Below are 15,242 nucleotides of genomic sequence, written 5' to 3'. Positions count from 1 at the left end.
CCACCTTCTGCTGACCTCAGTGGAGTAAGAGGCTGCAAGCCTAAAGGGGCAACACTCACAGAAGAGGAGGGTGAACAGAAGAGCGACTAGAAACCACCTCAGCAGGTCGGAGGGCAGTTCAATGGACCAAAGAAGGTTTCCTGGCAACCGGGAAGCCCAGCAAGACCTTATGGCTCCAGGCCAGGAGATGTGCGGTCACTTGCAAGAGTGACCTGGGCCCTTGACTGTGCCCGGGTCTCATTTTGTCAGCAGAGGCAGCAGCCCCAACTCACTGAGTCTCTCCTTGGCTACTGCCTCCCAGCCTTTGTTGGCCTGCGCGCTGCGGGGCGAGGGGTGCAGGAGCCCCTCCACCTGCACCTCGGGCAGCAGGCCTGCCAGGGCCCGCCGGGCCCGCTGCTCCGCCAGCCGCCCCACTCCCACCACCAGCCGCACCCCCAGCAGCTGCACCTGCCGGCACAGGGCGGCATCACAGATCCCGAGAAGCTGCTCCCGCTGCTTGGCGGGCAGCTCCGCAGGGGTGAGGTTGCGCCCGCTGGAAGCCAGGAAGAGCAGAGGACACAGGTTGTGGACAAAGCAGTGCCGGAAGAAGACCTCAGGCTCTCCACAGAGGCTCCGGAAAAAGCCCCAGAATCGGGCGCCGCTCACCTCGGAGTGCGGGCACTCCAGTCCCAGCACTGGTCGTTTAGGGTGCTCTTGGGGAGGGGTCAGCACAGACCCTCCGATGCCCAACCAGTCCCGGACCATGCTCACTTCCCCAAAGGGCACCTGTAAGGAAGGAGAGACATGAGGGGCTTTAAACGGAGACCTGAGTTATGGCCCACCCCGACCTCACCAGGGCTCTGCGCTGGTGACTCCTGGCCCTGCAGTTCAGCCCTGTCCACCTGCCTCCAGCTCCCTCCTCATGGACGGTGATACAAAAACATCTTGTGGCTTCTTGCCCCGCAGGACCTGGGACCTCATATAGGGAGTGTGTTGAGATATCTGGCCCTACACAGGGCTCAATGGTCAGTACTAAGGACAGACAGGTGGCCCAAGACAGAAAGAGAGCAGGAGGCACAAGGACAGGGCTGACCACTGCGCTATGTGTGCCCTCCCCACCCCAAGCCTCAGGCTGTCATTTCCATCGATAATCATTGATCACCTTTCACCACCCAGTTGGGGTCAATAAAAGCAATTGAGCCTCCTGCCCTGAGGCCTCTTCCCCTCCCCCACCTGCCAAGCACCCCCTCCGCGGGGCAGTCACTCATCCTGAGTCCTTAAGGAAAAGAAAGCAGGCCCTGGAGATTAGCTGTTCCAAACACTCCTCAGCTGAAACTATCCAGGACACCCACATCCCTTATATACCCTTCCTGCCAACTAGCCTTCCTCCAAGGACCCAGTGGTCCTAGTCCCTCTCCTGATCGACCACACTTGAGGGACAGGGGCAGTCCAGGAAGGATGGGGGATGGCGGAAGGAAGGGCTCTCAAAGGCAATTAGTGGATAACTCACCGGGGAAACGGAACTACCATTAATGTGCTTGGTTAACTACGGGCAGAGAGGGCAGGAGAACATCTGAGACCACAGGAGCCGGTGTGCATTTCGGGAGGGGATGGGGCAGGGGACCAACCCACGTCCACAGCCACACACACACTCATCCTGCCCAGCACACCCAGCCAAGCATCCACCTCGGAGCCTCCCATGCCACCCTCAGGAAGCCAGGCCCTTTACCCCGGTCTGAGCCATGCCAAAAGGTCCCGGGTTCATGCCCAGGAAGAGCACTTCCTTGGGGCCCTGGCAGTAGCGAGTCACGTAGCTGCGATGGGGCTCCCATGCATAATCCACTGGATTGTAGATGATGCCCACGGGTTCTGAGAACTGCAGTTGCCTCAGCTCTGCATTGAGCCGGAGCTCCTCCTCCAGGAAGCCCTCGGCCAAGCTTGGAGGGCAGGGCTGGGGCTCCATCGCCGCACCTGTACATTCATGGAGGGGCCCCAGCGAGAAAGTCTGGTGCACAGCCACACTGCTGTCACCTGGAACAGAAGACACAGGCCCCGTGACCCCTGTGCCCAGAAAAAGAATCTATGCTGGCTGGGGCCCTGACTACCATTTCCTAGGTTCAGGAGGGACCCTGGAAGATCATGTCAGTCACCCACCAATCACCAAGCAGGACCAAGCTCATCTCAGTTCCTCCCCCAATTTCCAGCTTCTTCCTCTTCATATACTACCAGTAAGAATAAGCCATAAGCACCAGCCATCCCCCACTCCAAACCTCCTTTCCATCAGGGATGGGTCTGAGTCACTAGTCTTGGGCCATGCTGAGCACACTGTAGGCTTCAAGACATACTTACTGGTGGCGTCCTCTCTGCATAAGGTCATCCTTAATAAAACAAGTCCGGGAGGATGGGCTGTGTCCTGGAAACCACTGTGCTGGCGAATGAGCTGCAGGTGCACAGCCACAGCCCAGAGACCTGAGAGGGCTAATACAACAGCTTCCAGGTGGTGAGCAATTGCTCCATGCCACGTATGCCTCAATGATCTTCATAATAACCCCAGGAGGTGAGTATTATTGCTCCCATGTTACAAGTAAGACTGAGGCTTAGCAAGATCAAGCAACTTGCCCAGGGTCACATGTTAGCAAGTGATGAAGCTAGAATTTGAACCCGCACTATCTGATTTGAGGCTAAGCTCCTAACCACCCACACCATCTTGCCTTAGATATTTTGATCAGCCACTCCGAGAATTCTACAACCCCCTAACCTAGGCCTAGCTTTTTTCATGCATTCAGGAATCCTCAGTGACTGGGCATGGTGGCGCACACTTGTAATCTCAGTACTTGGGAGACCAAGACAGGAGGATCATGAGTTTGTGACCAGCCTCAGCTACTTAGTGAGGCCCTCAGCAACTTAGTGAGACCCTGTTTCAAAATAAAGAATAAAAAATGGGGCTGATGATGAGCTCGGAGGTAGAATGCCCTGGGTTCAATCCCCAGGGTTCAATCCCCAGTACTGCAAAATAAATAAATAAATAAATTAATTAATTAATTAAAATAAATTAAAAATAAAATTCTCAGTGAAGACAGGCATGGTGGCACACGCCTGTAATCCCAGCATTTGGGAGGCTAAGACAGGAGGATTGCAGGTTTGAAGACAACCTCAGTAACTTACTGAGATTCTCAGGAACCTAATAAGACTTTGTTTCCAATTAAGAAGTAAAACTCGGCTGGGGGTGTATCTTGGAAGTAGAATGCCCCTGAGTTCAAGCCTCAGTACTACAAAAATAAAAAATAAAATAAATCTTGCCAGGCATGGTGGCACATGCTTGTAATCCCCGCATTTGGGAGGCTGAGACAGGAGCATCACACAGGTTCAAAGCCAGCATCAGCTACTTAGTGAGGCTCTTGGCAACTTAATGAGACTGTTTCCAAAAAAAAAAAAAAGTCTGGGATTATAGCCCAGAGGTAGTTCTCTGGGTTCCACCCCCAATACCACAAAAAAAAAAAAAAGAACTGGGGGTGTAACTCAGAGGTAGAGGTAGAATACACCTGAATTCAATCCCTAGTAACACACACACATGCACACACGCACGCACGCACACACATACACACACATACATCCTCAGTGGAGACAAAGATGGTTACCAGACTCAGAATCGACTTGTAAGCTATGCAACCATGGCAGGACCTCAGGTGTCCTCGTCCATATACTAGGAAGGAAAAACACCCACTTCATAGTGCTGATAGAAAGATGGGTGAGGTGAGAAGTTAGAAAGAGGGCAGGAGCTTACAGCAAGCCTTGTAAACTGTAAAAGCCGTTCCTTCTCAACATCCTGTGCAAACCCAGTGTTCCAACCTACCCATTCCACTAACCTTTCCTACCTCAAAATGCCTTTCCTACCCAACACCCAAAACTCTGCATATACTATTTCTACAACCCAACCAGATACACTCCTGGACTTAACAAGAACACCTAGGAGTCATGCAGTGAAGCAGGACTATGACTCGCCCACTTCTCCACACATTCTAATCATACGCAGCCTTCAAATGCAGCTCACACCAACCCTTTGATAATGCCTTCTCTCCTCAGAACACTGTAGCATGTGCCAAATTCCCACCCTGCCTCCACACAAAGTCAGCTGTAAGGCCAGGACATCTGTATTTTAAACAAGGTGATGCTGATATTTGGTAAAAGCTATCGTCACACGTTCTTGGTGAACTCACACCTTGCCTACCCAACTAGATTTAGGTAAATCAAGAACCAATTTCCCTCTATAACTCCAAGGTCCTGGCCTTTATTAGGTACTCAAATATCTGTTCGGCTCTAACCATCCCTACTTTACCAGTTTTGCTTAAAACTACCTTCTACCAAGCCAGGTATGGTGGCACACACTTGTAACCCCAGTAATTAGGAGGCTGAGACAGGAGGATCACAGGTTTGATGCCAGCCTCAGTAATTTGTGAGACCCTCTGCAACTTAGTGAGACCCTGTTTCAAAATAAAGAATAAAAAATAGGGCTGGGGATATAGCTCAAAGGTAGAATGCACCTGGGGTCAATCTCCAGTTCCAAAAACAAAAACAAAAAACACCTACCTTCTACCAAGGAACTTTGTTTTTTTATGGTGCTGGAGATCAAACCCAGGCATGCACCCAGGCGTGGCGGTACACGCTTGTAATTCCAGCATTTGGGAGGCTGATACCAAAGGATTGCGGTTTACAGACACCTTCAGCTACTTAGTGAGGCCCTCTGTAACTTAGTGAGACCCTGTTTCAAAGTAAAGAACAAAATATAGGGCAAGGTGTAGTTCGGAGGCCGAATGCCCCTGGGTTCCATCCCTAGACCCACAAAAACAAAAAAACAAAAAACAGGCATGCTAGACAATCACTATCACTGAGCTACATCTCCGGCCTTCTGGTAATGAAATACATATACATGCTTTAAATGTGTATTTTTTATTAATTTTATATGTATATTACTTTATCTTGAGGGGATGGTCTTGGAGACCAAACCCAGGGCCTCATACATTCTACGCAAGCACTCTACCACTAAATTACACCCCAGCCCCAAGGAACCAATCCTCATAATTCCTCTCCACTTCTATATCCTGAGTTCACTCAAGGCTCAGATGCATACTTTGCATTCTTCTTGCTTTCCTGGGCTCATAGGGCTCTGAGTATATTTCCATCACAAGGGACTATTCTCTTCTTCCTTCTCAACCTCCAACCCAGGTCAAGAATGATCTCTTAACGTTGTTGTACCAAGACTGGCACAATAGCTTGGTTTATCAACCTTTCCTCTGATCCTAGCCTAGGGGATCAGACAGGTGGAAGAAGTAGAGAAGTAGAAGAAAAATTTTTGTAAAAATCAAAGGCCAAGCCGGGCGTGGTAGCGCGCACTTGTAATCCCTGCGCATGGGAGGCGGAAACAGGAGGATCGCTCAGGTTCGAAGTCAGCCTCGCTGGCTTAAGAGACCCTGTTTTCAAATAAAAATAATATAAAATAGGTCTGGAAGTGTAGCCCGGAGGTAGAAGGGTTTCTAGAAACCCCAGTACCACAAAAAAAAAAAAAAAAAAAATCAAAAGCCAAACTTAAGCCTTTCCTCACAAGGGGCATGGTGGTACATGCCTGTAATCCCAGCTACTTAGGAGCCTGAGGCTAGCCTCAACAACTTAGCAGAACCTATGTCCAAAAAAAGGAAAGAAAGGAAGAAAGGAAGAAAGGAAGAAAGGAAGAAAGGAAGAAAGAAAGAAAGAAAGAAAGAAAGCAAGCAAGCAAGCTGAGAGTGGTGGTGCACACTTGTAATCCCAGTACTTCGGAGACTGAGACAGAAGGATCTCAAGTTTGAAGCCAGCCTCAACAACCTGTGAGGACTTCCACAACTTAGCAAGACCCTGTTTCAAAATGAATAAAAAATAGGGCTGGGGGTGAAGCTCGGAGGTAGAATGCCTCTGGGTTCAATCCCCAGTACTGAAAAAATAGAAAAAAAATAAATAAAAGGACTGGGAATGTAGCTCAGTGGTAATGTGCCCCTGGGTTCAATCCCCAGTATGGGGTGGGCGTGGAGTTCTCCCCTAGACTGATTTCAGAGGCCTTCGATCCATCTAGGTGAGTATCCAGGACTAACTGGGTTCATACAAAGGTGGAGGTGAACAGTATGACAAACTCCAACATTTCAGGGCTGGGTCCAAGCTTTTCTTCTCCCCAAGGAGCACCAACACTGGAGGATCACTGCTCTCACTCTAGGATCCCAAGTCGAAGCTGTGTCTATGTTTTGCATTGGAATCCTAAGCTAGATAAAGCAAAGATAGGGTACATAAAAGAGACAAGCCTTTATTTTTCATTTTGCCAAAGTTTTGAAGCCTGATCTGACAGCCAATAACCACGGCTTAAAGTCAACTGACTTGAATACTAGTCCCGGTCCCACCTCTAAGAATGTTCTCCTGAAGAAGACATTTAATTCTCTATGAAAATCATATTCCATCAACATACAACCACTTGCTCATTTGATCATTTTTCAGTATTTGAGTCCTTGGTGGGGAAGAAATCCAAATGAATAAAATGTATATCAGGTTTTCAGTAAACCATAACCACTGTGAGAGGATAAACTACTAACTGTAATACAATATAATCTAAGCTTCAACATCCTCAAAGAAACACTAAAAGGACCCAAAGGAAGGTTTTGAAAGTTCTACCCAAAGTCGCCAAGTGCCAGACGCTTGAGAAATGTACTTTATAAAATACGATGTCGAATTACATTGTGTTAAGGCTGCGGAGGGTGAACTAGAAATAAGTGTGGCCACCAACGCTAGATTTCAGATTAATACCAGACCTTTCTGATATCAAATCCAAGAAGTTTATTAGGATTCTGAGACACCATCTATCCACTCCCCGGACCCTTGATGGTACTCCAGAAATCTACAGGGACAATAAACAAACAATTGGGGGGGGGGCATAAAGATGGGCTCAAAGCGGCCATTTCACCCCTTATTGTGGTTCCGAGGGGACGGATCACCCGGGTACCAGCAAACCTCCTGCGCCCGCGGGCTCCGCCCGCCGGGAAGCCAGGATCCCGCAGGCCCTCCCGGCGACCCGCCGGGCTCGGCTGTCCCAGCGCCGGAGCCGGCTGAGGACGAGCGACGGCCCCGGGGCACAGGCCTCCGACCCCTCGCTGGGCCCTGCCCCGCAGGCCCTGGGAGCCCCCGGCCGGCCCCAGCGCCCCACACGCCCACCCCCGGGTCCCTCACCTGGCCGGGCTCCCCATCGGCTTCCGGTTCCTTCCCTTACATCCGGTGCAAAGAACAGTGGGAATTGTGGTCTACCGTGTTTGGGGAAAGCGATTGGCGTAGACGTAGCCACTTCCGCCGGAAAATCCAGTTTCCGGAAGGCGTGCTAAATTAGCACTAAGTGCGGCTGGGAATTGTAGTTTATTTTCATTTTAGGACTAAATCAAGAGGTCTGGGAAAGTGATGTAAAGACCTAACTTTAAAATTCATTCACAGCCATCAAGAAGCTCCAACCTCCTCCAATCCCACACCCACCTGAGGGTACTAACAGCTAAGGACCATTTCTAGCTCTCCTGCTGTCCCAGGTGTAGGAGACCTCTCCGTAGTCCTCCTGGGACCATTACTGTCCCCAACAAGGCATTTCCAGTATCTCCTGACAACTCTTTGGCAGCGAGCATTCCCCATTACTGTCCAAGCCAGCCCTTCTCCAAAAGCGTCACCACTTGACTTCTCTCCCTCGGCAGCCTTGCTTATCTGCCCAGCCCTATAACCTATGTCAGGGGTCTCTAAAGAAACAGAAGCAATAGGATGTCTGTTCATCTATCAATAGGAGGACACTTATTATGGAATCAGCTCACAGGCTTTTGGAGGCCAAGAAGTCCCACGATCAGCTGATCTACTTTCTGTAAGCTGGAGAACCAAGAAAACCTGTGGTCATTCAGTTCTGAAACTGAAGAGGAGTTACAGAGAACTTGATCTCAGAACCTGAAGGCCTCAAAATCAAGGCCCTTTTCTGGATGTAGTGGTGAACACCTGTAATCCCAGTACTTGGAAGGCTGAGATAGGAGGTTTGCAGATTTGAGACCAACCTCAGCAATTTAGTGAAACTCTCAGCAACTTAGTGAGACTCTGTTTCAAAACAAAAACAATAAACAGATAGATAGATAGATAGATAGATAGATAGATGATAGATAAGGCCAGGGGTGTACCTCAGAGTAAAATGCTCCTGGATTCAATCTCCAGTACAAAAGAAAAGAACCAAGACCCTTGAACAGCTGTCCAGTAATGTCCAAGGACAGGAGAAAATGGTTGTTCCAGCTCATAAAGAGAGAATTCACCTTTCTTTCATCTTTTGGTTCAAAGGATTGGATAGTATCCATCCACACTGGGGAGAGTGATCTTGACTCAGCCGTCCAGTTCAAATGCTAATCTCTTCCAGAAACACCCTTCCAGAAACACTCCAGAAAAATCCTAAACAGCCGGCCTCTACGTCCTCGTCCTCTACATATCTGGGCATCCCTTGGCCCATACAAATGAACATGCAAAATTAACCATAAAACTTCCCATAATTCCAAATCCTCCCTCTTGAATATTCTGCCCAGAAGCCTTCTCTGGCCAATTCTAATTCCATGGCTGTGCCTAAAGGTTTATTCCCCCCAACTTCCCCATACCAGAACCAATGTTTAAAGCTGCTCAATTACTAGTTTTCTTCTGTTGTATTTTTTCTTTTTTTTTTTTTTTCAGTACTGGGGATTGAACCCAGAGGCATTCTATCTCTGAGCTACACTCCCAGTCCTATTTTTTATCCTTTATTTTGAAACAGGGTCTCACTAAGTTGTGGAGTGCCTGTGATCCCCCCATCTCAGCCTCCCAAGTACTGGGATTACAGGCATGCGCCACCCTGTCTGGTGGTAGTTTTCTTCTTATCCTCTATCTGGATCTGTTTCTGTGTCCTGAACATAAGACTTTCATTAGACTGGATACCCGCTAAGGCTAGTTACCTTCTGATTTCCTTCCACTCTGCACAAATTCCTGAGCACAGTCAGGACTCTGATCACCAAAGCAAGGTCTCCCTGTGGGTAGTAGGGGAGGAGACCAGTGAAGCCAATAATAAGACATGAGAGAACAAGCATGGTACCCCCTTTCCCAAGACTCCTCTGGTCTCCCATCAACAGTCAGAAACTTAATGGGTACAGCAGGGGCTTCAGGGAGCTATGAGCAGTGACCCTCTGACATCGAGGTGAGAGAGTACCCCTGCCCTTGCAAGACTTCGGAAACTGAATTAATCATCTACTTCATGAAGCCCATTATTTCCTGAGCTTTAATTTGTACCAGATTCTCCCCCCCTCAGTGTCTTTGCCTCTCTCTGCCTATGTGAATTTATCTCTAGGCTCTCGTATAGTCTCTCTGTATCTGTGTGTCTCTCTCCCTCTGTGTATCTCTCCCTGCCTCTGCTTCTTTCTCTGGAATGACTAGAATCAGTTCTAGAACAGGCTCCTCTGTTTCTACGTATCTGTGCATTTGTGTCTCTGAACCAGATTAAGGGGTGTGAGGGTACTTCATTGTGGTGTTATCTCATTGTTTAAGAATTCTAGGCTCCCGCCGGGCGTGGTGGCGCACGCTTGTCATCCCAGCATTTGGGAGGCTGAGACTGGAGAAGCGCAGTTCCCGGACAGCCTCAGCTGCTTAGTGAGGCCCTCCGAAACTCAGTGGGACCCGGTTTCAAAAATAAAAGAATGAAAAATAGGGCAGGGGGTGTAGCTCGGATGTCAAATGTCTCTGGGTTCCATCCCCAGACCCACACACACAAAAAAAAAAAAAAAAAAAGAATTCTAGGCTCCGTGTGATGGTACACACGTATAATCCTAGCGCTTGGGAGGCTGAGATGGAAGGATTGAGACCAACAAAGACCTGCAGCAACTAGCAACACTCTTTGGGAAGGACTTGGTGGGAGAGCACCAGGAGCTGTGTGCATGTATTTGCCTGACACTCTGTACTCCAATATGATGTAAAAGTACAATGTATCAAATAAAAGATAAAAAGAATTTCAGGATGAATTGCTGGCCGTGGTGGTGTATGTCTGTAATCCCAGTACTAGGGAGGCTGAGACAAGAGGATACTAGGTTTAAGGGCAGCCTCAGAAACATAGTGATACTCTCAGCAATGTAGCAAGACTTTGTTTCAAAACAAAAAAGGTGTGGGAGTGCAGTTTGTAGATAGAATGCCCCTGAGTTTAATTCCCAGACACACACACACACACACACACACACACACACACACACACACACTCTCTCTCTCTCTCTCTCTCTCTCTCTCTCTCTCTCTCTCTCTCTCAGCAATGGAATCTATCAATATAATATAGGAAACAAATATATTAAGTCTTCAAAATTATTTCAGTGGGCTGGGGCCATAGCTCAGTGGCAGAACATTTGTAATGCCCTGGATTTATTCTCCTTCACTGAAAAAATAAAATAAAAAGGCTAGCTGGGTGTGGTGGTGCATGCTTGTAATCCCAGCACTTGGGAGGCTGAGACAGGAGGATCTCACAGGTTCAAAGCCAGCCTCAGCTACTTAGGCTCTCAGCAACTTAGTGAGACCCTGTTTCCAAATAAAATATAAAGTAGGTGTGGGAGTATAACCCAGAGGCAGAAAGCCCCTGCGTCCCACCCCCAGTACCACAAAAAAATAAAATAAAAGGGTTGGGGGTATAGCTCAAAGGTAGAATGCCCGTCGGTTCAATCTCTAGTATCAAAAAGAAAAAGAGTTCCAGAATCTCGAGCCGGGCGTGGTGGCGCACACTTGTAATCCCAGTACTTGGGAGACAGAGACAGGAGGATCACACAGGTTTGAAGCCAGGCTCAGCTACTTAATGAGGCTCTCAGCAACTTAGTGAGACCCTATTTCCAAATAAAATATAAAATAGGTCTGGGAGAGCCGGGTGTGGTGGTACACGCTTGTAATCTCCACGCTTGGGAGGCTGAGACAGGAGGATCACACAGGTTCAGAGCCAGCCTCAGCTACTTAGTGAGGCTCTCAGCAACTTAGTGAGACCCTGTTTCCAAATAAAATATAAAAAAGTCTGGGAGTATAGCCCGGAGGTAGAAAGCTTCTGGGTTCCACCTCCAGTACCACCCAAAAAAAAAAAAAAAAAAAAAAAAAAAAAAAAAAAAAAAAAAGAATAGGTCTGGGAGTATAGCTCGAAGGTAGAAGAGCCTCTGGGTTCCACCCCAGTACAAAAAAAAAAAAAAAGAATTCCAGAATCTCTACCATTCCTTGGACACCACCCTGCCCACCCGACTCTCTGCCCCTTGCTTGCTAAGCACCTCCAGCTTGTGATCCTGGCATCTCCGCCACGCTCCAAGTCGGCCTCTGGCTGGACTATGATGAGAAAAATGAATGTTAGGCAGGCAGAGACCCCACAAGACCCCCAACCCCTAACTTCAAGTTTCTGTAAAAATTGGGTAATTCTTTCTGTCCTTATAAGCCCATACAGCCCAGGAAACTCAGATAGAAAATTCATATATAGCCGGGTATTGTGGCACACGCTTGTAATCCCCGCACTTGGAAAGCGGAGACAGGAGGATCGCGCAGGTTCGAAGCCAGCCACACTGGCTTAAGAGACCCTGTTTCCAAATAAAAAAATATAGGTCTGGGAGTGTAGCCCGGAGGTAGAAGGGCTTCCAGGAACCCCAGTACCACACACACAAAAAAATTCAAATATAAAGAGGAGACCCAGGGGGCTGTCACAGCTAGCCCCTAAAGGCACTGGGGCCCTCTCTGTTTCAGCCTACACTGCTACTCCTCGCCACCTGGTGAGTCTCTCTCAAGGGGAGACAGGGAAAGGCACAGCCCTGAAGCAAACAGAGACCCAGAGACAGATAAAACAGGATCAGCCAGCCTAGTCCCTCTCCCAGTGTCCCAGACCTCTGGCCAGGTAGGCTGGCGGTGATTTATGGGTAGGGCCTTGGGGCGGGAGCAGAGGCAAACCCAGGCTGTGCCCTGGCCTGCGTGAGAGGCTAGAGAGTTGGGTCACCTGGGCTGGGGAGAGGCCCTGTGCTGCCCACCAGCCAGCTCCTCAGGCCTGAGCCCCGTGGGGAAGGGGTTAACCTGCTCACTGGTTTTCCTTGGGTTTCCTTGCTATGGAGCTGTGTTGGGCCATGAGCGCCATCTATCGGCCACTGGAGGTCCTCGCTCTGACTCCCAGCTCAGGCTTGTAGGCAGGTTTTGCAGCCCTGGCCTGGCCTCCAAGCCGGCTTGAGGAGAGAAGGGCCACAGGGCCTTCAGCTGCCCCAAACAGAGCTTGGATACTGGAGAAAATGAGTGCTATATGTTTCCCTCCCTAGGTACAACGTGTCACCTGGTCAGCTCCCTGAGGAACCCCAAAGGGGGTTCTGGTGTTTAACTTTCAGTGTAGCCACCTCCTCCCATTCCACTACACTGTGCCCTCTGTCATTCCAACAAACACTGAAAGGGCCTGGAGAGGGCAGAGTGTGGGCTCTGAGATCAGCCTTGCCACTTACTAGTGGTGATTGGGCAAGTGACTTAATTACTCCATGCCTCAATTATCCCAACTATAAAATGGAATAATCTTTGTAATCTGTGTCTTCTTTTGTAATAATTAAATAACTTGATCAGATAAATTGCTTAATATGATGCCTAAAAGAGAATCTGTGCTCCATGAAGATTAGCTGCTGTTGTTATGACCACAGCCAGGGTCTCGGGCAAGATGTGCACTGAGGACCCAAGATCAGGGGCATAGAGCCGTCCCAGACACCAAGCATAGACAGCAAAGACGGGGCGGCTCATCCCTGAAGGGGTGGACAAAGACAGTGACCTGTGTGGGCTAGGTTTGAGGGTGTAAGTTCAGGGTTGCAAGGGAAATAGCTTTCAGGTCGCCAAAGTCAGTAGGAGATGGGCTGGAGTGGGGCTGGGGAAACAAGCTTGAGGTAAGGATGTTAGGAGGGAGAGCTGGGGTGTAGCTCAGCAGAAGTGTGTGTTTAGCACACACAAAGCCCTGGGTCCAATTCCCAGCACCACAGCGGGGGGAAAGATATAGGAAGAAAAAATATTAAGGAAGAGGTATCAACAGACTTTTTTTGGGGGGTATTGGGGCACTCTACCTCTGAGCTACAATCCAGCCCTTTATATTTTTTTTATTTTGAAACAGGGTCTCACTAAGTAATTACGAGTCTTTCTAAACTGCTTGTTTCAAACCTGAGCTCTTCCTGCCTCAGTGTACCAAATCGTGAGATTAGAGGTGTGCGGCACCATGCCCAGCTTTAACAGGCCCTTCAGGGAAGGGGAGGGGTCCGGATGTGCCAGGTACAGGAGGGCTACTGCATCCCAAGGACGTGTCCTTAGCAAGGCTCAGAAGCCTCAAGGTTCGAGCCTCCAGGACCATGATGTCACAGCCCCATTCCAGCTCTGTGGGAACTTCGTCCCGCTCTGTCCCCAGCCTGTGGGGAGCCACTCACAAATGGAGAAAGCCCTCTGCAGGTTCTGCAACCCCATTCCCACCACACTCCCAGAACTCCTCCCAGGGGGGTGAGGCCACATGTGTGACCAGTTGTTTCTTTCCCTCCCTTTCTTCCTTCTGTTTTTTTTTTTTTTTTTTTTTTTTAGATCAAACACCCCAGGGTCTACAACAGGGGCATTCTACCTCCAAGCTATACCCCCAGCCTTTTTTTTTCTTTTTTTTTCTTTTTTTTTTTTTTTTGCGGTACTGGGGATGGAACCCAGGGGCATTTGACCTCTGAGCTACACCCCCTGCGCTATTTATTTTTATTCTTGTTTTGAAACCGGGTCTCACTGAGTTGCAGAGGGCCTCACTAAGTAGCTGAGACTGTCCGAGAACCGCGATCCTCAGGTCTCAGCCTCCCAAATGCTGGGATTATAATCGTGCGCCACCACGCCGGCTAGCCTTTTTTGTTTTGAAACAGAATATCACTAAGTTACTGAGGCTGGCCTCAAACCTGCTATCCTCCTGCCTCAGCCTTTCAAGTACTGGCATGGCAGGTGGGGTTACCACACGCAGGCACTTGTCTTTTATCATCCCTTTGTTTCAGCCAGCTCCCTGTCTCTGTGTCTTCCATGTCTACTTTCTTTTACCTTGCGGGAAAATGGGCACATAGAGTCTTCTCTGGGAGATGAGAGGACAGAAAAACAAAGCCAGCGAGGCCCTGGCCCAGCCTCTCTACCCCAGCCCCCAGCCCCCCGGCCCAGCTGATGCCACAGAGGCAGGTGGCAGGTGTCCCCCATCTCCTGGGGACGGACACCTGGGTCGTCAGAGGAGCGGGGACAGGCTAGATGGGCTGATTTGCATCACTTACTTGGGAAGCAATTATCGGAGGAGCTGTCGGCTCGCTGCAGTGCTGTCCTCGCTAATCGGATTTCACCAGAGCCCCGGGCGTGTGGGGGGGTAATTTGGCTTGATTCACTGGTGGGAGATGTCGGGCCAGGAGGCTGGATGATCTGTCTGAGTGGTGTTAGAATTGTCCAGAGTAATCATCCTGAGGGGACCACACAGACATCAGAAAGACGGACAGCCAAGGGGACTGGACCACTCCCCAAGGCCTGCAGCAGGAAGGATGCAAGTTAGATTTTGGCAGAGCAGGAGAAGCATCTCCCACAGGTTGAGCCAAATGAAACGATTAAGAAGAGGAGGCGAGATGAGTCCTGGAGTGGGGCCAAGTGGGAAGGAGACCCAAGGATCCCAGCATCCAGCCTGCCCAGCCAGAGACCCAGCAACGGATCAGAGCTAGAGCCGTGCGTGCGCGCCCTTTTTATTCTTGAGATGGTGTCTTGCTAAGTTGCCCGGGCTGGCCTTGAACTTGTGATCTTCCTGCCTCAGCTGCCACGCTGCTGGAAGCATGCACCACCACACCTGGCTGGAGGTGGCTTTCTGAGCCTGCTCCTCACCCCTTGCCTGTCTTTGGTGTATCACTTTCCTTCTCTGGCCCTGTGGTCTCCTGCCTCCACCCTGTTCGCCACACCTTCAGGAACAGTCCTGAGGAGGGTGGCAACGCACCGGCGCGCATCCGAGGGTCCTACTCCTGTGTCTGACTTCACCACTGAGGGTGCCGCAGCTGCCTGGACTTCCTGCAGGAACACGCCCGCCTTCTCCACCTCCCCAGCTACCCGGATGCTCCTAGGTTGGTTGATACGCAGTAACGCCTGTTGGCTGGACCAACAACAGAGCGATGATTTGATAATTTACCCTGTCACCTCCTCCCAGCTGGCCTCCAGCCGGCTCCCACACTCCAGGT

General features: G+C 49.7%; 1 protein-coding gene across 1 annotated transcript; it reads right to left on the bottom strand.

Annotated features, from left to right (window-relative positions):
• Positions 1 to 237: 237 nt before the first annotated feature.
• SMUG1 (single-strand-selective monofunctional uracil-DNA glycosylase 1) lies at positions 238 to 1,942 on the bottom strand (the record flags this gene model as incomplete). The annotated part of the gene is made up of 2 exons (XM_080705814.1): positions 238 to 765; positions 1,709 to 1,942. 2 exons carry the CDS (start codon positions 1,940 to 1,942, stop codon positions 238 to 240), a joined length of 762 nt encoding a protein of 253 aa, XP_080561940.1.
• Between the last annotated feature and the right edge of the window lie 13,300 nt (positions 1,943 to 15,242).

This window comes from Muscardinus avellanarius, assembly GCF_963383645.1.
Source record: "Muscardinus avellanarius genome assembly, chromosome: 11".
Taxonomy (NCBI): Eukaryota; Metazoa; Chordata; class Mammalia; order Rodentia; family Gliridae; genus Muscardinus; species Muscardinus avellanarius.
Note: the sequence above shows the minus strand (reverse complement) of the source record. Positions and strands in the feature narration are given on the sequence as shown.